The sequence below is a fragment of the Taudactylus pleione genome, unplaced genomic scaffold (genome assembly GCF_031769625.1).
Source record: "Taudactylus pleione unplaced genomic scaffold, aTauple2 ptg000069l, whole genome shotgun sequence".
NCBI classification, from domain to species: Eukaryota; Metazoa; Chordata; class Amphibia; order Anura; family Myobatrachidae; genus Taudactylus; species Taudactylus pleione.
In genome coordinates this window covers 2,109,517-2,135,351 of record NW_028284471.1, presented here as the reverse complement: position 1 = coordinate 2,135,351, position 25,835 = coordinate 2,109,517, and the positions used below count along the sequence as shown (strand labels likewise).

Here is a 25,835-nt window from a genome sequence, read left to right as displayed (position 1 = left end):
GTGGGCGTGCCAGGGGCGTGCCTCCCTGACGGGGGCGTTCCCACGGGAACGCCTCCCGTCAGAAGCCGGCCCACTGACATCACTAGTGATGTCAGCGGGAGTGATTTTGGCTCTGATAGAGCCAAAATCACTCCGGAGCTTGCGGTTGAAAACCTCAACCGCAGGCTCCGGCTCGCAAATTCGATGGTCGCGACCATCGCGACCATCACAATGCACGCTCGTATAGCCTGTGGGTGGTGAAAATGGAGCCCGGCCCTCATTCAAAGCGTGCGCTCTGCTCAGAGCGTACGGCTCTGAATGAGGGCCTATATCTTTAAAATTATCTGACTCCTTACTAGTTATTGTCTGGTAATACAAGACAATATTACCCATACTATGAAAAACATAAATTTTCTGTATATTGGTGGGAGGGCACTAAGTGCCAGACTGCCCCCATAATGATGCCTGCACATATGGAAGCATCCATATTTGAAAGAGGGGAGCCTCCTAGTAGCTATTGTCTGGTAACCATTCCAGTGATCTGAAAAAAAATGACGTATATAGGTGGAAGTGCATTACATGCCCTATCACCACTATAATGACACTGGCATTCATCAGGGGCGCAGCTATGGGGGCTGCAGGCAAGGCATGTGCCCCGGATGACAAAATAAGGGTGCTCCAGTGAAGCAGAGGCCTCAGCTGGAGGGCAGGGAGGGGGGCTGGGTCAGCAGTTAGCTCCTCCCAGAGTCAGTGCTCAGCAGCAATATGCTGAATGGCCCCTGTCTGTGCATGGCCCTGTCACCTTCTCACTGTGCTGTGTGGCTGCAGCAGGAGACGGACAGGGACAGATTCAACAGAGAGGTTGGGTATAGTTTATGGTAGGTTATACTAAGAATAAGTGGAATAAGGGGTTAGTGATTTAATGGGGTTAATTAGGATCAAGTTTTCTGAGAATGAGGTGGTCGCTAATGCAGTCTGTCACTAAGTTATCTGTAGTATGTCGTGGTCACTAATGCTGTCTGTAGTATGTGGTGGTCATAAAGATAAAGGGTGACTACTATCCTGGGACAGGGAAGGAGGGGGATGGGCACCCTGATGAGTCTGCCTCAGCTGACAGAAATACCAGCATCACCACTGGCATGCATAATGGCACCCTTGTTTGAAAGAGGGGAGTTTCCTTTTTCAAATGATGTGGCCCATTAGCATCTATTGTGATCCCCAGATGATATAACCCAACTATTACACTTTCCATAGATTGTGGGGGCGGGGGAACACTGTCACAGGAATTAAATGACTTTATTAGACAGGAAGTTGAATTGGTACTGTAGTTGCAGAATCAGATAGGAACCGATATTGTAGAATCGTTGATGCAGGATTGGATTGGAACCGATATTGTAGAATCGTGATGTTGAATCAATGATGCAGGATCGGACTGAGACACTCTGTTTGGAGACAGTCGGACCGGGACAGATGGTAACAGGTGTCAGCTGGAATCAATGATAATACTAGCAGCAAGTCCTATAGCTAGACCAGACTGGAATACTGGGATAGATGGAGACTTGCATTCACCAGACTGGAACTGAATTTGGATGGTATGGGACTGTACAGATACAGTGTACCTGGGAGCTCAGCACAGAGCTGTAACTTTAGCAGAAGCGACATTGTACTGGCAATGTGAGCCAGTCAGGAGATGGAATTATAGAGTCTCCAGGGATTGGATGCTGCGATTAGCTGGTCAGGGGGCAGCACCCAGAGTGGTGGAGGAGAGTCAGGTTACTGAGTCCAACATGGCTGCGTCCATACCGAGTTTTGGAGGGAACTCTGGCATGTAGTCTGAGTACTACACGCCTGGACAGAGGACAATTACATCTTCAATCTCTACAGTCAAGACCAGCACTACATTTGGATTGCACACACTGGGCCTGATTCAGACCCTGTCGCAAGCGCTGTGCGCTCGCAACCGGGTCGATGGTGTGCCAGTGCGCATGCGCACGACGGAGCCGGGTCCATCGTGCGCATGCGCGAGACCCGGATAGCGACGGGCACTCCGTCGCTCCGGGTCTCGTACCAAAGGGGGCGTGCTGTCGATGTTGAGTGACAGCACGCCTCCTTTGGTGGGCGGGCCGGGGGGATGGCTGCCCAGACAGAGGTTTTCCCATGGGTGATGTCAGTGGGAGAGCTTTCGACTCAGCCGAAAGCTCTCTGGGGCTTGCAGCAACGAGACCCTACCACAAGGGTCTCGTCACAAGCCCGATTGTCGCGACGGTCTTGACCATCATCATGGCCGCTCGCTATAGCTGTGGGTGGTCACCTACAGCTATGTGAGCGGCCAGGAGGCCGTTCTGAAAAAAAAAAAATGCCTGGCTCTGATTCAGAGCGTCCGGCTCTGAATCAGGCCCATTGTTCTAATCAGGTGCCTGATTCATCACGGATCGCAACTGCATACGCAGATCAGTCGATGGTGCGTACTGCGCATGCACCGCAGTGCGTGTTAGCATTGCAATCGCTCTGCGATCACTCACACAGAAAGTGATTGCAGAGTGAGTGATGGGAGGTCAGCATTTGGGGGTGGTGAAGGAGGGGTGGTTGGAGAAATGCAGACGTGCCTGTCCGTTTGAACGCTATTGCATGGACGTGCATAAATTAGCCACTGCTTGTGTACTCACTGCGTGCGACGAGGTTAGCAATTTCTGAGTAAGGACAGACCTGTTGTAAATGTGTGTGAGGGGCAGATGTGAACAATGTATACGCAGGACTGCAAGGTATTACGGATGTGAGATAGCAGTAGTGGGCATCTCTATGTAGTCTGTGCAACTGCATACATTAGCATATTTTTGCAGCAGACCTCAGTTCGTAATCGCATCTGCGATCGCAATAGCGTTCCATAGTGAATCAGGCCCCAGGACTCTACAGAGGTCACAGACAGAAGGTAACTCAGGTGAATAATCAGAGAAACGTGGGGACCAGATGCTGCGCACAACCTATTTCCTGAACTCTGTATATTCTAAATATATTCTAAAGTAGTAGAACCCAAAATGATGAGAGGGTACCAACTAAGAAACAAATGTTGCTTTTACTGATAAAAGTTTCACAATAATAGTCACTACAATTGTAATGCAATATAATATGGTGCCTGTAAACCATTGGTTATACACCAACAGATTAAACAAACAAATAAACACAATGGACAATGCTGCAATATGTCAAAATTGTCAGAAGGAAAAGTAAACAAATATAAACAAAAATAATCAAAATATAGACAAATGTAGACAAAATATAAATAGCAAATGTGCCGATCTATTTGTGAATAGGCACTGGTACTGGTCTCAACCTTAGATGCCGCCAACTGAATAGTCAATATGATAGATGGTTAAAGTATAGTGTTTAGTCAGGGAGATCTAGCGGCGTCCCGCTAGTTCCAAAGGGGTACCTCGGTGGTATGCTGTAAGTCCTGTGGATGTCTGTACGTTGCCCGGGTTATTCTCCGTGTAGTGTGGGGGAGGCTGGCTGTGGCGAGCGCCGGGGATCACTCTGCGTCACGGGCGCCCTGAGTGCTGAGATCACGGACACTGTCCCTGTTGCCAGGGGGCAGGTCCGTGCGCGTGCACCAGGTGCCGGACAGGGGAGAGGGGTGCCTACGGTCCTGGCTTGCGCAAGCCGGGGTCGTGGACGACTCTGCACCAGAGGATACTTACCCGGATGCCAAGCTGCCGGTCCCGGCGGTCTTCGTCGGCGGTGATGGCGCGCTTCTGTTGCTCGCTAGTAGATTCAAGTTCCGGTAGTGGTAAGCTGAAACAGTTGGACGGCAAATGTGGTACTGGAGACGCTGTTAGATAGGGATTGCAGTGTTCCTCCAACGCGTTTCGACCTGTCAGGTCTTCTTCTGGGAGTTGAACATTTGCCGTCCAACTGTTTCAGCTTACCACTACCGGAACTTGAATCTACTAGCGAGCAACAGAAGCGCGCCATCACCGCCGACGAAGACCGCCGGGACCGGCAGCTTGGCATCCGGGTAAGTATCCTTTGGTGCAGAGTCGTCCGCGACCCCGGCTTGCGCAAGCCAGGACCGTAGGCACCCCTCTCCCCTGTCCGGCACCTGGTGCACGCGCACGGACCTGCCCCCTGGCAACAGGGACAGTGTCCGTGATCTCAGCACTCAGGGCGCCCGTGACGCAGAGTGATCCCCGGCGCTCGCCACAGCCAGCCTCCCCCACACTACACGGAGAATAACCCGGGCAACGTACAGACATCCACAGGACTTACAGCATACCACCGAGGTACCCCTTTGGAACTAGCGGGACGCCGCTAGATCTCCCTGACTAAACACTATACTTTAACCATCTATCATATTGACTATTCAGTTGGCGGCATCTAAGGTTGAGACCAGTACCAGTGCCTATTCACAAATAGATCGGCACATTTGCTATTTATATTTTGTCTACATTTGTCTATATTTTGTTTATTTTTGTTTATATTTGTTTACTTTTCCTTCTGACAATTTTGACATATTGCAGCATTGTCCATTGTGTTTATTTGTTTGTTTAATCTGTTGGTGTATAACCAATGGTTTACAGGCACCATATTATATTGCATTACAATTGTAGTGACTATTATTGTGAAACTTTTATCAGTAAAAGCAACATTTGTTTCTTAGTTGGTACCCTCTCATCATTTTGGGTTCTACTACTTTAGAATATATTTAGAATATACAGAGTTCAGGAAATAGGTTGTGCGCAGCATCTGGTCCCCACGTTTCTCTGTATTTACCCACTGGATGAGGTCAGGCATCCCCCAGTGCAGCAGCATACCTGTGGCAAGCAGTACCATCTACACCACTTGCGCAGGACCTACAATCTCTCAGGTGAATAATCAGCCTGCATGCTGAGCAAACTTCCCAGGCAAATCAGAATATCCTAATCCACACAGGTAGGACATGAGACAACTAATAACAAATGAGAGAAATAGTCCGGATGGTGACAGAATGAATCTCCTCTTTCAATTGATGTGCCCTTTAGTAGTTATTGGGGTAGATGTATTATAGCGGCACTTAACGTGCCGCTATAACGCTTCCCCTCTTTACCGAGGCGAAGCAGGAAGCACTACCGATGAGATGTATAAACATCTCATCGGCCGGAGAGGGGGAACTCCCCCCTCCGGTGCTACCCGCTAGAGACAGCAGCGCATCAGCCTAGTGCTGATGCGCTGTCTCTCTCTCCCGGCCGGCTCCACTGAGCATGCGCGGGATCTCGCAAGTATCGCGAGATCCCCGCGTGGAGCCGGCAGCCAGGACAGCGCTGTCCCTGCTGTGGGGATAGGCTAACGCCAGGCTGTAGCTGTCGATAACTACAGCTATAGCCGGCCGAACGGTCTTGCGTTATGACCGTTCGTACACGCCCCTGTCATTTACCGCCCAGGCCCCCGATCATACATCGGGGAGAAGCGTAATCACCGTTTCTGGGCTTCGTACATCTCCCCCATTGTCTGTTGATCACCAGACAATGACTTAAACAGTACACAAAGAATAAACTTTTCCACATGTGGGCGATATAAAGCCTAGATTTTCCCCACACTGAAATAAAAAAAGGGGTTCTCTCATTGAATGCTTTCCCTATCCTAGTTTAAAAAATAGTAATCCTTGTTAGGCTGCAATATTAATCCTATGCATAGTAAACGTTTAAATTGTGTTGGCAAAAATTAGCAAAATAAAAAACTATCATTTTCAAGAGTAGGATTTTTTTTTTTTAAGAAAAGCTACAATGTGGAATCCTGTTGGTTGCAATTTTAGAAGAATGAACTAATGCCGAAGCAAGAACCAAAGTACTTATTTGTAGTGTTTATAAAAAAAATAATATAATCATGTTTGCTTTTCTACTTTCTTGAAATTTTAATAATAAAAAAAACCCATAAACCTATAATGAGCAAAAAGACTAATGATATTTTCATAAAACAAAGTCTGACAAAGTATTTATGGTCTTACCTTGTCAAATCCTTTCTTTGACTCCATACGGTCACAGGGATCACTCTGGGTATAGCATGGAGAGGAAAGTCTGGGCAGAAGCCCCCAGACTCCCTCTCCACTATACCTGGCCCCTAGCCACAGGCCAGCCAGTTTAAGTTAGCAAGCAAGCAAGCAGGAGCGGGGAGAAAAAGAAGGAGATGGAAGACCGGCACACACCCAGAGCAAAGTCAGAGAAAGGTGTGCCAAGAACCAGCATCAGAGGAAATAAACCCCGCAAGCCAGGTGCGTCAGGGTGGGCGCCCTATGGAGTCGTAGAAAAGGATTTAACAAGGTAAGACTATAAATCCTTGTTCTTCTTCCTCCACTAGAGGGCACAGGGATCACTCTGGGATGTCCTAAAGCTGTCTCCCAAAGGGAGGGGATGCCCCTGGGCTGCATGGAGAACCCCTTTGCCTGAAGGCTGCGCCTGAAGAAGCGAAGGTGACAACTGCATAGAAACAAAGTGTGGACAGAGAACCATGTGGCAGCTGTACAAAGCTGTCTGAAGAGCAGTCACCACAAAAGGGGCAGGAGTGTGGCGGATAGACAAGCGGGGCGGGCCAGCGGGATAATCTATTCACAAACCGGAAGCCCCGTTTGTTAAAATCCTACCGGACCATAGAGAAACTGATCTCCGGCACTGTCCGCTGAAAATAATACCAGAGAGCCCCATCCCTAGAGGCGTCCTCTCTTGAAGAATCTGGAAAGCAGAGAGCCGGAACCACAATCCCAGGTAGGAGAACAGAGACACAACCCTGTGTAGGAAATCAAGCGAGATCGCAGAACGGTTTGATCCAAGTATAAGATCAGAGAGGGCGAGCAACAAGACAAGGCTCTTCAAACAGACACCACGATGGCAAGTAGAAAAAAGCAACGACTGAGCAATGTGCACCGCAATCCACGAATCAAGGACGTTAAGCGAGCTTTCTAAAGAGACCAAGAACCCAGGGGAGGTTCGATGGAACCACCTGGTAAGAACAAATGGTGGCTGCACCTAGAGGACACCCTGAAATAAATGCCCGAACCTCTGGTAGGAGCGGAAGTGATCGTTGGAGATCAGACAGGTCCGAGACCTGTATCTGCAGGAAGAAGGCCGCAGGCCCAAACCCTGAACAATTTGCAGAAAAAATAGGACTCATGCTAGCTGGAAGAAGCCTCTAAGTAAGAAATGCTGACCGAAGAGGGATACTAGACATGCAGCAGGGTCAACTGACCCCTCTGGAAAGAACCTTCCTAGCTACTATGGCAGGTGTCAAGAACCACTCTGGCAAAGCGAGGCGGGCTAGAATCTGACAGAAGTACGGCCCGGAGACCAAAGGACCGACCGTAGAGGAAGACGCAGTGGAGTACCGACTGAGAGGCAGAAAGAGCTGCTTACTACAGCCGCAGTGGCCAAGCTAAGCCACGAGGATAGGCGTGCTCCCATCCAACTGCGACCCGCGGGAGCATGGAAAGTGGAGGAAAGACAAATAAGAGCGAAACCTTCCACTGTACCGCCGGAGTGACCAAGTGGAGAGCTCCTGAAATTCTGGAGACAGAACAGTATCTCAGTAACCTGTGGTTATGCAAGACATCATAATCTCAATGTCCATCAGTTCCCAGCGATCACAAGGCTCTCAAAGTGTCAGAATGTAGAGTCCACTCACCCGAGAGAACGACCAGGCAACCTAGGAGCCCACTGCCTCAGGAAAACTGCGGGAAGGAAGGCAGTCTACAGAGCTATAAGAGGACGCGCCGCCCACCTAGGGAAGCAGCCAACCATCTTAATGGAACCGCAACTGAGAGCTCCACCCTGATTGCTTATGTGAGCAACGGGTCTTACGCTGACAGATCAGTCAAGGACAGGACGATGCTGGAGGAGTGATAGAACCAGACAGAGAGCTCTGAAGACTATGCAGAGTAGCAGACTGAAGATCGGTAACAGGCTCCCCTGACCCGTTCAAAGATCCAAACGGTCTAATGACAGGTTACTCCTCTCCATCAGCGAAGATGTGCATCAGTGCTGAGAAGGACCCCTGTCCTGGATCCCAAAGGGAGCACCTTTAGCGACCACAAAATAGGGACAATAGCTTACGTTATAAAAAGCAGACAGGATCTATGTCATAGCCCACAAATTTCCCTGTGAAAAGGCAGGGAATGAAACTGAGCAAACCACAACCACTCCACCCCGTCGAAGGGGTGGACTAGAGAGCTCAAGATCTGCTTGCAAGAGTGTAATAACACTTGGTAGAGATTCCAGAATAGAGGGAATGGTCACCAGAAGACCCTTAGTCTAACTGCAGGGAGGAAAACCTGTTGAACCCTGGAATGCAGTAAAGCTCTCTCCGAAGGAGAAAAACTTCCAAGTAATTATTCATCCGTGGGTCCAGTGACTGAGCCCTGATGAGCAGGTCGAGAGGAGCTGCCATGACTGTCCTGAATCTCATGAAAACACTAGGGGCTGTGGACCTTCCCTAATGGTGATACCAGAAACTGGAAGTGATTGTCCCGTACAGTCTACCCAAGGAAGTACTGGTGACTTACTCGGATGGCAAAATTAAAATAGGCCTCTTAGGTGTGAAAGAATGCTCTAAATCCTCTAGCCTGAGCAAATTATGGACTGCAGCAACCCCATGCAAAACCTGAGAATCCTGTAGTTCCTGCTAGTGCACAGAGAATGAGGATGGGCTGGAACAAGCAGTCCGGCGTCAGACCAGTAGAAGGCAGATATAGTAAATCACAATCCAGTGGACGATGCAGCATACTGGACCACCACTACACCCACACCACCGATAGTCTCCAACACCGGTAGGATATAGCCACGATGATGTGTCTACCTGCAAGCAGAGAGCCGATCTCTTACCTGCCAGGCGACCGGTTGCAGCTGTGGGGAGCGGAGAGACAGACTCGAGCGGTCCTTGCTTAGTGCTCGGGATGGTAGTCACCAGTCCACTCACTTGTGCAGGACACCTGCACAGACCGCTCAATGATACAGTCAAATAAAAATAAATAAGTAACAGGGGGACCACTTAAAAGTAGCCCCCCTTAGAAACGGTGCCCGCTTCTGCGAGCACCAAACTTCAAACCGGCTGAACTGTGGCTGGGGGCGGGGTATAGTGGAGAGGGAGCCTGGGGGCTGCTTGGAAAAAAATTAGTAACTGTTTGGTGCCAGACTCTTTTCCAGGCTATACCCAGAGTTATCCCTTTGCCCCCTAGTGGAGGAAGAAGAAAAATAAGGTAGAATTTGGATGGGCACGGTGTAAAAAAAAAATAAAAAAAAATCTGTGATATTGATGTTGGAATGTGACGGACATCAGAAAATGGCCTCTGCACAGAGGTGTTAATAACTGGACTATCCATGTTCCAATTTTCATAATATAGTAGTAAGATAATTAGGTTCTATCTTGTTGAGGATTTTTCACCATTACTTTGGTCCAGTGTGTACTAACTATCGAGCGCTCCTCCTATGTGTTTTTCGCCGCATCTTTGGATCTGCTTGCAGTGCAGGCCAATCTGAAGATGGTTTTAGATGCTGCGGGGGAACGACATATCGGGCAGTTGTACACGAGATCGGGCAGTGTGTACGGAGCGCCCTATATATCATCCAGTAGCATCTGCTGTCGCTGGGTACACGCATTGTCTAATGTGTACCCAGCACTAGACATGATTTACAAGGGATATTTTTAGGCAACAAATGATTGTCAGACATCAGGAAGCTCCCTCACATGGAGTAAAAATTATTTTTGTGGCACCTTGGCATATAATTATGCTGTTTTTTTGTATGAAACATTAATAACGGGATATAGTCAAAATGTTGACACCTGAAATTACAGTTAGGCTGCAATTAGGGGTTGATTAAGATTAAGCTTAGGCTAAAATAGCATTGTTGACAATCACAATGTCAATATTCAGAAAATGTCGATATTAGGTCAGTGTTGACATTCTGAACATGTCGACATTATGGTGTCAACATAATTAATGTCAATATTTCATACCAAACCCTTCATAACATACTTTGTAGTTGTACCATAGAAAAAGCATAGACCAACTGGTTGACGCAGAGTGAGACAAATGATATTTGCATAGCATAAAATCTCTCATGCCAAGAAAACAGACAGCACCAATATATTAGAGGTGGTTTATACAGGTTATTGATGCTTAACTGCAAATATGTAATTCACAAGCAATACATAGGAGTAAAACGTGGGCTTAAGTGTAAGTGACATATGCCTAACCTAAAACCTGCTGCATACGTTACTGATGTTTATCTGCACACATATTGCATTAGATGCAATTTTGTATATATGCCTGAAATTGCGGCTTATTTAGTCAGTGCATTTTACCGATGCAATTTGGGGCACAATTTAGCATCAGCCCCCAATACCTTTTTTAAAATATTAGTTGGTAACAATGACTGCTGTGACTTTACTACTGTCACATCAATACACAACAGCAGCTTCAGGTGAAAGGTACAACTTTGCACCTAGACAGGACCATTAAAATACTGTTTTACGGCATGTAACAATCAATTACTGGGTACGCAGTGGCAGATTTTACCTAGATGCTGTAGCCCCCGCCCCTGTAAAATCCGCCACCTCAGTGAGTCAACTGTAGTCCGTGGCTGCATGGTCTGCAGAGTGACTGGCAGTGGCTTCCCATTGGAAGCGCTACCTGCCAGTCACACAGAGGACATGCAGTTTTCAGGGGAAGGTATTTTCTCCCCATGTGACTACCAGTCTGGGCTGCGATTAGCAGAGAACCCGCTTCCACTTGGGCACATGTGCCGGTCCCAGTGCCTGCCCGATCCATTGCGCAAGCACCAGGACCTGGCTTCCCGGCCCGGGACTACAGTGTCTCCTCCTCTCCCCTGACCTGCACTGTAGGTTGGAGCACCGGCAGCCCCCCTCATCTAAGGGCAGGAGCCGCTGCTCCTGGGTAGAGTTATATTTGCACTGTAATTTAGAGGTAAGCAAGGCCATGATCCCATCCCAACTCTGACTGCACAGATTAAGTTAGCTCTTCTGCAAGGCAACATAGTTTTCCCTACTGCAAAGTTGTACCTTCTAATTATATTTACTCCTAACAGTAAACCAAACACTCAGGGGGCCCATTTATCAAAATGTATTTGAGGTAAAATCCCCGAAAACACCCATTTTCGTGGGGTTTACCTCAAATACTAAGTATCCCCCGTATGTATTAAGGAGGGACCACAGCAGGTATCTCCAATACCTGCTGTGATCCCTCCATTACCGCTGGCAGCCGCCTCCCCCATAGGTTTCTATGGGGGATGCGATGCTGCAAAATTTACCAATATCCGGAATGCGATGCATTCCAGATATTGGCCCCCACAGCTAATGCCATCTGAAGATGGCGTTAGCCGCTGTAGCCTATGGGCTACACCGCGCATTATTATGCGGATGTGCATGTGCAGTCCACGGGCCTGCGCATGCGCACCACCCCCTGTAGTGGCGGCAGCTCTCCGGGGAGACATCCTTTCGGAGCCCGTGTCCCTGCACGTCCCGTATGATACATCCAGCCGAAGAGATCGCTTTTTGCAATGCGATCATGGGCGTTACTGGAATACCCTAATCGCGTTGCAAAAGCGATCCTTGATAAATGGACCTGTCAGAGTCTATCTTCATGCAGCCACATATGTATAGGATTTTCAGATGCAAGTACCTGTGTTGTTTTCCAGAAAGAAACACTGCAGCTTTCCATGTACTTTATACAAAACATACAGTGAAACGCATTTTGTATCTCGTCTTACTGTGATATTACCATTTAGCGGTTATTGGAGAACAGTTGTTGATGTTTTTGTTATTTTTACCAAGGGTGCAGCATTTAATTCTATTTTTGAAAAAGATTTACTTGCTAACCATACATTTCTATGCCTTAATAATCGCACACAGCACCACCTACATTGTGCACATTTTTACATTCCACCGACATGCTAATCGTTTCTTTAATGTTTGAAATATTCAAATGCAAAAATAAGATTATCTTTTTAAAAAAAAACACACCTCATTATCCTTCACTGAAAAACAGCCAATTGGATCAATTATATTGGCAAAACAATGGTGTTTCCATTAATTTAAAAGCACAGTATTAGGAAATACGGTAAGTGTATATAAATTTGTATCTCTGCATAAATACTGCACAGACAATAACTTTCAAATGCAAGTACTGTATGAAATGTCCTTCTCATAGTGCGTACACACGTAGCGATCTGCCAGCGATACGATATCGCTGGCAGATCGTTATGCACCCTCCCTGATAAGCTGGATGATCAATATCGATCATCCTGCACACCACCAACTTGACAACGATAGCGATCCGCGATAGTCTATCGCGGGTCCCTATAGTAACTTGCTCGAAATCAAGCAAGTTGACCGGCATGCACGGGCCAATTGACTATATTGAGATCGTCCATACGTGACCATGCATTGCTGGTCGACGGTAAGTTGGTAGGGACCATTTAGAAGAACGATTTGAAAGATAACGGTAAGGATATCGATATCGTTCAAATCGTTCTTTTAAATCGCTACGTGTGTATGCACCATCACACCAGATTTCCTTTTACAATCAAATACCACTTTCAGACCGAAAATGGCAAAAAACCCGGCTTTTACCCGGCATTTGCGTGTCGGGCTGTTTTGCCAGTCCCACCCTTCAGACAGAAGAGCAAATTACTGGGTCATACATTTCTACCTGGTAATTTGCTGATTAACATGGGTATTTCTTCTGTCTGAAAGGGTCAACCCGGATCTAAATTTCCAGGTCTCCGACCCTGGTAAATTCCTGGGTCGAAGTCCCGGGAATTTCGACCTGGGTTGACCCTTTCAGACAGTAAAAAAAACAGTGTTGATCAGCAAATTACCGGGTAGAAATGTAGGAGCCGGTAATTTGGTTGTCTGTCTGAAAAAAATGTTGAGGGGAGTTATACTTTAACGATAGATAGATAGATAGATAGATAGATAGATAGATAGATAGATAGATAGATAGATAGATAGATAGGATATACATATTGTTACAAGGTGCCTACTAAAATTGGATCAACTTTTATTTTGTTTCTTCAAGACCCCATTTAATGTATAGGGAAACTTCTCTGTAAAACACGTTACGAGAATTTAAATAAATTTTATTTCAATATGAAGCCATGTGCTAATTGACAGACACTGGAGAAATAACAGACATGGTAGTTATGGAGAAAGCCTGGATGTTCACTTCAGTGGGTACATCAGTGTTCTACACTCGTACATTTCTAAAGGTCTGTGCTAGTAAATCTGGCTATATATGAATATAAATGTGAATAAAAGGGTGTGCAAACGTGTGCAGACAATTGACAAAGTGTTTATGCATATTTCATGACGCTTCTAGGTCAACCATTTTAAACTAGACACAAGTTAAATTACAGCAAACTTGCAGAGTTAAAACCACAAGTAAGCACCATGTGTGTATTTGCCATGTGCCTGGCGTTAAAAGTGTACCTGTCACCTACACACAGTGGGGGCAGACATTTTGGAATCTGAATAAATATTCATGAGAATGCAGACTATCAATTAACTTTGAACATAGTGAACCTATACAAACTGCATTGTCTTGAAGATCGCATTGCTTCCTACCGTAGCTAACCGATAATCTGAATTGTCACGAAGTATGAAGAATTCATAAAATGGCTGCCTCCACTTTAAATAGCTTAGCTAGCTGCTTTGAAACAACATAAGGTAGTCGTGTGTATGTACAATGGCAATGTATTTTATAGGTGTACTGTCTCCTGAGAACAGACTATCGACTTGACTGTAAGTGCTTATTAAATATAGAAATTAAATGTCCGATATAAATTTTACAGGAGTAACTAGATGTTCCATATTATTTTCTGGGTACAACCCCCTCTTTACATTGCAGTCTTAAAAACATTGTTCTCATTTTGCTGCTTACACCATTACACCATTTTCTTATTAAAAAGAAAAAAAACTAACAAACAAACAAACAGGGACACGGACTCCAAATCCTGGATGGATTACTGGCAGAGGATGCCCATTTGTTGCTCAATCTTCTATATTGCCAGATTATGGGCCTGTTGTCCATACAATTACTTGTTGGGCTCTATTCCTAACATCAAATTAGGTGAAGAATTTGCACTGATCCACAGGAACCAATCCGCGTAATATTTATCGAAAGTGCAAGTTCCATAATAAAAGCAAATGTTTGATTGGTTTAGTGAAGTTTTCACCTTAATGTAATGTTAGTAATGAGCCATAGTGTCAGGATTGAGAACCACATTAATCTGTAATATGTTAACACTAAAGAACCAAATATTTGTGTACTGCCACAACAGATTCATGTCTTTAGGCTATTGCTGTATTTTATGGTGGGTGCTGCTTTCAATTTTCACATAAAGCAGCAGCAGGGTCCTTTCCTTATGTCCTTTCAATATGTTTTACATATAATATTTAATTCAGAAAGTAACGTCATTATTTCCTATCCTGAATTTCAAGTAGTAGATTTATATTATGTGTACTTGGTCCTGCTTTATGCTGCAGCAGTGAGACATTGAGAGGGATTTGCTATAGCATTTGCATGGTTTTCTGTGTGACTACTGCAGGCTGCTTAAGTTGATTCTAGGATTGGTGCACGTTCCTATGTGTAGTTATTTCCATCTTCTGGATGGTGCACCCTTCCGAACTTTCCCCTTGGGCCCAAAGCTGTGCGTGTACACTCCAATTTTACTTGATGCTTTCTTAGGCAGGGAATTTTGTGCAAATGGAAGCTCTCTTTTAGGGGTTGTTGTGGATGCTTGAGGAACAACTACAGAATTCTCCTCAATCCTTTTTTTCTTCCCTGTTGCTTTCATCTCAGATTCATTAGCAGAGAATTCTGGAGATATTTTTCTTTTAGAAGGTGATGAAACCACAGACACCCGGAACCAGTTCTGGGAATACACAGCTAGTATCAAAAGCTGGATCATTCTGCCACAAGACTTTTCCCCATGACCCCTCATGCCAACATGCCCTCCCAATTCCTTAGTGACAAAACCATCTAGTCTTTCCACCCAACAGTCTTCAGTAACATACTGCTCATCAGTGTCCCCAACTCAGCTCCTAGTAGCTCACATTATACGCCAGTGACACTATTTACAAAGTTGCAAAAATGTAGCGCAAATTTTATTATGTCGCACACCAAGGTGTACAATGTTGCACCCATTTGTATGACAAATTGCATGACAGTGATTGCAGGGGAGCAACGTTTGATCCTTTTGATTGCAGGAGCTGGGTAGATTAGTATTCCTTGATAAATGCAGGTTAAATGTAGTACTGCACCTCCCATGTAAAAATTAAATATTGCAATTCAAGAAATTTAAAATGAGCTTTATAGGATGAGACTGTCAATTTTGTGGAAAGTTCTTGTTGAGGGTGTCAATGCAAAGCCTTTTCCCCTCCGCAAAATAACTATATCTTTAAGCCTCCAATCTTTTTGCACTTTCTAGACGCACTTTATAAGGGAACGTATAATCTTTTTCATGAAGTTGGGGGGAGACTGCAACTATGGGTATAGAATGAAGTCGAGATAGGCACTTAGGATGAAATTCAATTAGCACCGATGCACAGTCACACTGTACGGCTGTGCACATCACTGCTTATTACAGCATACCAACATTACAGATGTTCCGCAGTACAATTATGTGGCAGCAATACCTCATGGCCATCAACGCTAATTAAACTGCTTATGAACTACACAAATTCCTAAACATTCTCCACCTCTAGAGGGCATAAGTGGATCTGTCCAATGGACAGTGGCCAACTACGCACTGGACATTAGAGGGAGGTGCTTATCACCGCCAGTTAACAATTCCTCTTTGGCAAGTTTACCTCATAAAAGGCAAAACCTGCCAAAACTAACAGACACTCTGCATGCCTGCTTGCTGTACCAGCTCTCTTATGCTGGGTACACACTTGTTGATATATTGTTCGTTCGATGACGATATATTGCGGGCGCTTTGGCGGGTGTATACACTCGATACGTCTGTGGACAACATCGTTCACAGACATATCAGGTCAGCCCTGCAGCACAGCCAATACCGATATATCAGAAAGATATATTGGTGCATCTGCTGTGTTTACGGCATATATGCCTACTCTCCAGAGACGGGCAGGGCAGGAGGCTCACGAAAAATGGATGGTGCTCCCCACCATCCAGAAAAGTAGGTAAATCTTCCAGCTGGCCGCCACCCCCTTGCGCCCCCCGCTTCGTCCCGTACCCTCCACATCCCCATACAGGCCCCCCGCAGCATGAGGGGCCAATGAAGCAATTTGCGCTCAATCAAGTCATCGTGACCCCATAAGGCCATTGTGAAGAGGGGGCGGGGCCACAACGAAGGGATGGCATGGTCAGGCCCAGTTCCGCCCCTAAGCTACATCATTTTCCGCCACGCCCCCTTATGCCGTGCCACCCCAAGAATGATGTAGCTGGATGTCGGCAAGTATGGTTTACAGGTGAACCCCCAACCGCCCGTAAATTTGCTGCAGGGACAACCAATACTGACATCACAACTGGGCGGGCAAATTTAAATGCCTGCCCAGTTGTGATGTCAGCCCAGACATATCGAGCTCTGATGGATCGTTCTGTTGACCTGTTTACCGAGCATTGTTCGGTTTATCGACACAGGGAGGAGTTTCTGAAAAATAACTTTGTATGTAATTTCTGCTACTGTTTAGCACATAAAAGGCACAGTTTTATGTGCACTACACTAGCTATATAATTGGGTGTCACTGTATTTGCACTCTTTTCTATCAGATTGTGCATTTGAGTGGATAGACCTTTCCCTCTCAGATCCTGCACTACGCCTGCACAGGCTACTTCCAGCTTTTTTAAGCAACTCTGAGTTGGCTGCACCTTGGTTGCTTCTCAGTTACAGCTGAATGGGCGTTGCTAGGTGGCAACAAGGCTTTCGAACACAGAAGAAGAGTCAAGTAAGCGTCGTTTGGGCATGTTGACAGTTGCGGGCTATTCAAAGGTGAATGCATAAAAGAGATCCGTCCAAGTAAAAGCACCAGTGCATTTGCATAGATGCAGCCAACGCGGAATGCAGGCAGATGTTCGCAATAATTTCCAATCACTGGAAGCGGCCACAATTGTGACTGCTTTACGTATGACACAGAATCATGCACCTGGTGTGCAGCTTGTGTGACTAAGGACTGTGGATGCAGCTGTAATGGCAGAGCCAGCCTAGGCAAAACCTCTGCGCCTAACCATCACAGAGTTTACACTAAGGATATAAAAAGTGTAGTCCCACCTACGGTGCACCTCTGATGCTGTAGGTTAGATATAATTCCTAGACACCACAGGGGTACAGGAGGAGCCAGTCTGGGTGCAGAATTGGGCAAAAATCTATACATGGTCCGACACTAGTCTCTTCTTAATGAGAAAATATTTTAGAGTCTGCATTTACTGAAGCCTCACAACCACATAATTTCCTCCCAGATTCAATACTGGGTGGATTCTGATTTTCAGTATTACTCCCAGGAGGAAGGTAAATGGTCTCTGTTTTCAATGAGGAGGATTAATCAAAAAGGAAGAATATTGATGATTTAGTAACAGTAGGGCAACAGACACTTAAACATGCAGAACCAGAGGTTCATATTGTATGTTAGCTAAGAGGAATAAGAAGCATCTTTTTCTTCTCCTGAGTTGGGGGCATTACTCAAGCTTCAAATCCTGTCTGCTACAAGTTCTTTATCCTCTACCTAATGATGATCCATACGAAAGGTTAGCAAACCTCTGTTGCACCTCTCAAAATCTACTACAACCATTTTGGTTTTGCTTGAGTAAAAAGACAGTGGGAAAGGGGCATGAACTGATTTATGAAAAATTACAATCTTGTAGACCTGAGTCTGAGATGCTTACCTTGTTAGATCATATCAGATTCATCTGAATATTTGAGTGATGTTGACCTTGATGTGGGCCTAATTCAAGTCAGGATTTCAGCCTTAGTGGTTCTTTAGCGGAAGCAGGATTTAAAAGGACACTTGAGTCAGTTCCTTTTGAAAAAAACATTAAGATCATAAGTCAGGCCAGAGGAAAAACCTCCTTTCTCCTGATTGACATTGCCAGACTTTGAAGTCAGAATTATTGGTTCTTTTGTTTCTCAGAAGCTCTCATACTAGACAATTCTCCTGGTCACATAAAGCACAAAATAGAGGTAAACATGTTTGGTCAGCTAAGCAAACAGATTCCAGGTCCTCTGATAAACAATCAGCATGGGCTCTTCATAGTTCCTGTGATGGGAGCATGCTTTCCCCTGGATAAGAGAATAATTGAGCACGCCATCATCTTAGACCTCCTGAAATTCCTTCACAAGAGATATTCTACCACTGGTCTTCCAAGAGACAGGACAAAAAGATTGGCACTCAGCAATGCCCTTCTGTCCTCAAACTCCTCAGGAATGGTGGTACCAATTGCAAAAGAACAAAACAGTTATGACATTCTTTTCCAATCGGTTTTAGATCAAGAAACTATTTCACGTATTCAGATAAATAGGTTCAAAATGGAATCAGTAATAAATGGCATAGAACAAGAGGAGTTTCTAGCTTTCACATATATCAAGGACAGATATTTTCATATCCTAATTTGTGATGAACATACAAGACTACTTAGATTTACATTAAATATAAATCCCCACTATCAATTGTGCGCTCTTTTCTGCCTGCCTATAGCATCAAAAGTATTCATGAAAATTATGGTGTTAATTCCGTGTTCCCGAGAGGGGAACGTTGATTGCCTAGCTGGAAGACCTGCTAATCAAAGCAGGATCTTCATCACTTGCCCAGACCCACTTACTGGTTCAAACTCCAAAGTCACATGGGTGGCTAATAAATTGAACCTTGCTCAGTCACAAATAATAATATTGTTTGGATTGCTATTTGATACCAACTCCTCAGAGAGTATTTTTGCTAATGGACAAGACTATTCAGAGAGACTTCAATTCTGTTGTGTATGGAGGTTCTGGAGAAAATTATCTCCATCTTCGGAGCAGTTCAATATGAATGACGTTACTCTAGGACATTCTGAATTGCGATTGTTGCAAAATGGAATAAATTGATCCATTACCTATCCATCAAGATAATCTCTATATATCCTCAGGTGTGTCAGTCCCTTTGTTGGTGGTTGAAACTCGACAAACCTCAACAAAGGGCCATCCCTTCATGACCTGGAACTGGATGATTGTAACAACAAATGCAAACCTTCAGGGTTAGGAAGCTGTAACTCCACAGCATGGACCCTGGTGCCAGGAGGAATCAAAAGAACAAGCTCTTTTTAAAGGGAAAGACCATAAAAATTCAATATGACAATGCCACAACAGTAGCTTAGATAAACAATCAAGATGGCACCCAACCCTCCCTGGCAGTGAAGGAGACCAAGAAGATTATGCATTGGGTGGAATGAAACATTCTGTCAATTTCAGCAGTGTTCATTCTTAAAGGGGGAAAAGTGGCTTTCTAAGCAGATATGTTTGCTACTAGGGAATGGTCCTTCACTCTAGAGGTGTTCCTTCAGATTGTTCAACATGAGAACATCTTGGTTCAACCAAAAAGTTAACTGCTTTTGCAAGAGATCAGATGCCAAGTCAGTCCCTTGAAAATTTCAGCTAATTTACCTCTGAATGCAATGCTCCTTCTGGTCCTCAAGATGTAAAGAAGAGGATCTACATTCTACTAGTGCCAGCCTGACCAAGGTGGTCGTGATACTCAGAAATCAGGCATTAGGTCCCTGCTGGTGATGTCTTCTACGATGTGACCTTCTAAGTTCTGATCCACTTATTCATCAAGATATTCTTGAAGTGGCTGTAGTGGCGTGGCCATTGAACTCCTTATTCTTAAAGCTAAATGGTTCTCAAACAGTGTGATTAAGACCTTGCTTAAGGCTAGGAAACCTGTTTCTGCTACAAACTACCATAGTTTTTACAAAAAGTTTTTCTTGGTGCAAGTGCAGAGATTTTCATAACTCTATCTTTAAGCTAACCTGCCTATTGTCATTTTTACAAGACTATCTAAATGGTATATTTGAAATGACAGATTTTGTCCCTGTATGTGCAGAATTGTATACAAGGGGTATTGCAGCCTCCTATAGCTTCAAGGAACCTTAATTTATTCCTCGAAACCTTACAACATCCTCTAACTGAGCTTGTGGACAATATACAATTGAAACTTTTCTACTGGGAGACAGTTTTCCCTGTTGGCGATACTGTAGCTTCTGCTTGGAGATTTTCAGAATTGGCAGACCTTATATGGATGTTCCCCATATTGATTTTGTTTATAGGCTAGGGGGTAAATTTACTAAAGTGAGAGTTTTTAGAAGTGAGTTTTAAAAGTGATGTTGCCCATAACAACCAATCAGATTCTTGCTATTATCTTCTAGAAGGTGCTAGTTAAATGTTAAGTAGAATCTGATTGGTTGGTATGGGCAACATCACTTTTAAAACTCACTTCTAAAAACTCTCACTTCAGTGAATTTACCCCTAGGACTGTACTGCATACAAACCCCTCTTTTAAACTGATAGTGGTATATACAGTAGATTCTTCATTTATCTGGAGATTTTCATTCTGTATTCAATGAAGTGCCCCTCATCAGAGAAAGAAGGGTTGTTATTGTTAAATTTGGTACAGGACCATGAAATGTTATTTGCATAGGACCTCAGCTATTAGGAAGGCAGATGACTTATTTGTCCTGTATGATGCTCAGAAGAAAATAGACTACGACCAAATAAACCATATCCAGATGGATCACTTCAGTTATTTTCCATGTTAGTTTGGGAGAACTGGTGTCTGGAAATATTAAAGCTCAGTCTACCAGATCAGTGTGTACTCCGTGGGTGATAGGACACAGAGCCTCTGTGGAAGAGCTGTGTCCGGCTGCTATCTGGTCGTCTATTCATACACTAACAAAATTGCAACATTTACTTTTGCGTTGAGAGGGTAGTTGTGGTTGGAAGGTTTTGCGCTGAGTAAATTTAGAGCCTTCCATCAAAAGGGACAACTCTGGATAATCTAAGTGGTTGAAATTGGATGAAAGAGAAAACAGGACATTTGTATTTATATTGAAACCATTTCTCTGAGTCCATTGGGGGACATGGTGCTGTCTCCCTTAATACTCTATTGTTGATTCTATTAGTTTCTTTTATTATATCCCATGGTTGCAGGGTTCCCCAATGGAGTCAGAGAAGTGAATCTAACGAAGTACAAAAATCCGTTTGTTTTTTTTTTTTTTTTACTAATGTGACAAACACATTTACACATTTCATGCAACTCAGGAAATCAAAAGATGACTGAAGTTCCCTTAATCACGTCACTTACTGACAACATAATGTACCAAAAGCGGCAGTATTCAAGGGACAAAAGTTCAAATTAACGAAGTGGGTGGCAGAAATGTATTGCCTTTGATGTGTGCATTCTGATGTGTGGCCACAGTCATACAAGTGGTCATGCAAAGTATTTTATAAGGCACTCCCCAAACTAGAAAGTAGTTGTGCATTTACATAAGCACAAGGCAGTGATCCAAGTACAGTATATGTCTGTATATTTTGTGGTTAGCACACGATCCTTACCCAATTGTCCCCCAGCAAAGCAGCTTCAGCACTCAACTCCAAAGCGAGCGGATATTCCCACTGTAAAAGACTGCTCCTTATGTGTCCCCAAACACAACTATCTACATTATTGCATGCTCTGTTTTGTCACTGCCGAATTCTTACCTGCGAGTGTGTCTTCAAGATGTGGTACTTTACTCCACTTTCAGAGCTAAACTCCTTCTGACACAGTAGACATCGATATTTCCCCACTGAGTGATTACCCTGAAAGGACAAACGGCAACGCGATGACCACCTCGAAGCAGACCTACACTCACTAACGCAGTGCCCCAACACTGAGCAGTAGCAAGTAGACTCATTCACTCAGTGTATGTTTCAAGCACTCAGCAATCTGAGTAACCATTATGTGGCGCTCGGTACCTTGCTGCAGTTTGCTAGATGAGCCTTCAGCCCAGACACGCTGGAATATATTGCTTCACAATGCTGCCAAAGGAAGCAGGACATGGCATGAGTGTCACTGCATGTACTAATGTACACTAATGTCAATGTGTATCTATATTGATGGCAGAGTCAGTATCCATGTGTTAAAAGTGCAACTGTCAAGTAGTATCAAAAGAATCAAACACTATTAGTATAGTGTATATAAAAGTGGAATTGCAATGTACAGCTATCAAAGCACATAGAGCACTCTTGAGAAAATCTACTTGAACATTTTTAACAAAGCCCAGACAGTATAGGTGATAAATATATGTTCCAATATAACAAAGGTGTATCCATTGCAGGCAATCACTAGATAGGAGTGATCGCTGCTGTGGATTTTCACTACAAAAAGGGAACTGTATTTTCACCTCTTTTTATTAGTGAAAGTGTACTTAGTAGAAGTGTATCACAGCATACACAGTATGTGCACTCACATTATTGGGACAACAAATGAATCCATTCTCCTTTACACGTGTTTTCCAGCTGTCCAGGAGCCGGGGGCTAAAGGTCGGCAGTCCAGGGCGGAGGTAGTTCAGCTGTCACATGACACACGTTAGACATTGTCATTGCATCCCAGACATAACTAGCAGAAGGGCACAGATTATACAGCGTGACATCGCAGCGGGCAAGATCTGCAGACTGTACTTACCTTCCCTATATATACCTACTAAAGTATCTGTCACTGTAATTGTACCTGTAAGTGCCAGATCTCATTATCTGCCCCTCACCCTCTTGCTGTCAGGTACTAAATCTTCCTTCATCCTCCTCCGGCTTCCTCCACTTGTCAGTTCATCCTCTGCAATTTCCTGCAAATGGAAGACTGCAATCTGTGCTGAATGCCTCCTGATCCTGCCACTTGGGGTCCGCTCAAAATCCTCTACCTCTATCTCCTGGGTCTCTGGCTCCAGTTCCACAGGATTCTGGCAGGGGACGAATGGAGAGGTCTTGAAATATCACATATTGGATAACTTGGACAGTTACCTATACCAATGAATTTAAATACAGTCATAGCCAAAATAGTAAAGACAAAGCATAGAATAAGGAGAATGTACACTAGTGTAAAACTCAGAATAAATTGAAACACTAATGATTATCCATGAGTAGTTCATAGAGTCCACAGGGAGACCTTGGGATGGCTGAAAACCGGGCACCACACCTCCTATACCCCGCCCCCGAGGCACATCAGTTCGTGACGAGCCAGAGGCCGGAGGAGGAGGAGAAGAGAGAAGGAAGACTGGTACAAGCAAGAATCACATCCTCACGTAGAAGGAGACTGGAAAATGGTGACCAGAAACATAGCCCATATGAAGCCAGGTGCGTCAGGGCGGGTCAATACAGGGCGGGTGCCCCTATGGACTTCGAAGAAAGAGTTAACAAAAGGTAAGTTTTACCATAACTCTCATTTTCTTCTTCAGGGTCCATAGGGCTCCACAGGGAGACCTTGGGGATTCCCCAAAGTAAGAATTTAAGGGAGGGGAAGCTCCTGTGCTGAGAGGAGAATCCGTTGCCCAAATGAAGCATCCTGAGAGGCAAATGTATCAAAGACATAAAACCTCAGCAATGTATGGACAGAGGACCACGTGGATGCCTTAAAAAGCTATGGCGCGCTTCCCACGAAGGACCCACAGAGCGAGTAGAATAACAGTAGCCGGTACAGGAAGGCCTGCCTGCGTGCAAGTCTGTAATATAGTCATGCGAAGCCATCTAGCCAATGTCTGTTTGTTGGCTGGCCATCCCTTCTTGTGAAATCCATATAGAGCACAAATAAGGACTCTGATCTGGTATGGTCCACTTATATCTTGAGGGCACGGACCACATCCAAGGAGGCCTCACCTGCCGATAGGTCTGGTGATTGAAAGGCCGGGACTACAATTTCCTCATTAATGTGGAAACTAGTAACTACTTTAGGAAGGAAACCAGGGCGGGTCCAAAGCACAGCTCTGTCCTGATGGAATATCAGAAATGGGGAGCGACAGGAGAGCGCCCCTAAATCTGACACCCTTCTGGCAGACGCCATAGCCAGAAGAAAAAGAGGTCTTCGCTTTGAGCCACTTGAGTTCCACAAATTCCAGGGGTTGAAACGGAGGACCCTGGAGGGCACGAAGCACAGTCAAATCCCATGTAGCCACTGGAGGGATAAAGGGAGGTTGTATACGGAGGACACACCCTGGAGGAAGGTGTGGGCCTCTGGAAGTGGAGCAAGTCTATGCTGGAACCAAATCGGTAGAGGAGAGACATGCACTTTCAGTGAGGCCAGGCAGAGTCCAAGGATCTAATCCAGCTTGAAGGAAGGCCAGGACTCTGGAAATCCTAAACACTTGGGGGTCATAGCTTCTGGTACGACACCATTGGAAATATGTATGCCACACTCTGTTATAGATCCGAGCAGAAGCTGGCTTACGCGCTCCGAGCATAGTTTTGACTACAGAGCTAGAGAATCCAGCTAGAGAATCCTTTGGATCTCAGGAGGGATGTCTCAAGAGCCACGTCGTCAAAGACAGACGACCCACATCCGGGTAAAGGCAAGGACCCTGAGACAACAGGTCCGGTCGTTGAGGCAACAGGAATGGAGTTTCGATGAAGAAACTCTGAAGATCTGAGTACCAATGACATCTGGGCCAAGCTGGAGCCACAAGCAGGACAGTGCCTCCATCTTGTTTGAACTTCCGAAGAACCCGAGGAAGAGGGGAGACTGGAGGGAATAGGTATGCAAACTGGAAGGTCCACTTCACTGATAATGCGTCTACAAAGTTTGCCTCGGTATTTCTTGTTCTGGACCCGTACACTGGCAGTTTGTGATTGTGTCGGGAGGCCATAAGGTCCACCTCTGGTAGGCCCCATCTGCTCATTAGGAGTTGAAAAACCTTGTGGTGAAGAGACCATTCCCTGGGATGCATGTCGTGACGGCTGAGGAAGTCTGCTTCCCAATTTAGAACTCCCAGAAGGAACACTGCAGAGATGGCCGGAAGGTGACCCTGGGCCCATGTTAGAATGTGTGACACGTCTGTCATTGCTGCCCGACTTAGAGTGCCTCCTTGATGGTTGATGTAAGCCATTGTTGTGGTATTGTCGGACTGTACCTGTATAGGTTTTCCGTGAAGTATGTTCTGGACCAGTATGAGGGCCCTGTAGACAGCTCGAAGTTCCAATATGTTGATTTGACAGATTGCTAGCGACCCTGACAAGGAGTGTGGACCGGTCACTGCACCCCAGCCAAAAGGGGTGACCCTTGGTTAGATGAGATGTCTATAGCCACCAAAAGAGGGACAGACGCACCTCCGGAGAGAGTACCATTGTCTGAGCTTTGATCCGATGGGGTAACCCGTTCCACCTGGAGAGGATCAGCCTTTGCAAAGGCCTGTAATGGAACGGAGCATACTCCACCATGTCAAAGGTGGACACCATGGATCCCAGAACCTGCATTGCTGAGTGTATTGACACGCGCCGACTGTGGAGACATCTGTGCACTCGTAGATGAAGTGTGGCGATCTTGTCTGATGTCAGAAAGATTCTCCGATCCTGAGAATCCAGCAGGGCTCCCAGATGAACCATTTTCTGTGAGGGATTCAGGGAGGACTTTTTCCAGTTGATTAACCATCTGTGCTTGTGAAGGAAGGCAATGGTTAGCCATAAATGGCGGTGAAGCACTTCTGAGGATCCTGCTAAGAGCAGGAGGTCATCCAGATATGGTAACAGTCGGAAACACACTGACCACACAGGTGGGACGCCATGATAGCCATAACTTTGGTAAACACCCATGGAGCTGTGGATAGTCCAAAGGGCAGAGCCTGAAATTGGAAGTGTTGCTGTAGTATAGCA

The 25,835-nt window shown here is 45.2% G+C and overlaps 1 protein-coding gene across 3 annotated transcripts in view; it reads right to left on the bottom strand.

Moving 5' to 3' along the window:
- Positions 1–13,077: 13,077 nt before the first annotated feature.
- ZNF512B (zinc finger protein 512B) overlaps positions 13,078–25,835 on the bottom strand; it is a 47,688-nt gene continuing 34,930 nt past the window's right edge. For 2 of the 3 annotated variants that reach the window (XM_088467017.1, XM_088467016.1), the window contains exons 13-17: positions 22,745–22,936; positions 22,451–22,552; positions 21,957–22,019; positions 21,702–21,800; positions 13,078–14,888 (exon numbers count right to left, since the gene is read on the bottom strand). In XM_088467017.1, coding sequence (XP_088323143.1) covers positions 14,607–14,888; positions 21,702–21,800; positions 21,957–22,019; positions 22,451–22,552; positions 22,745–22,936 — 738 coding nt within the window. In that variant the 3' untranslated portion in view covers positions 13,078–14,606. Of the gene's footprint in view, positions 14,889–17,860; positions 17,995–21,701; positions 21,801–21,956; positions 22,020–22,450; positions 22,553–22,744; positions 22,937–25,835 lie in introns of all 3 variants that reach the window. The other variant, XR_015877666.1, reaches the window with a different exon arrangement.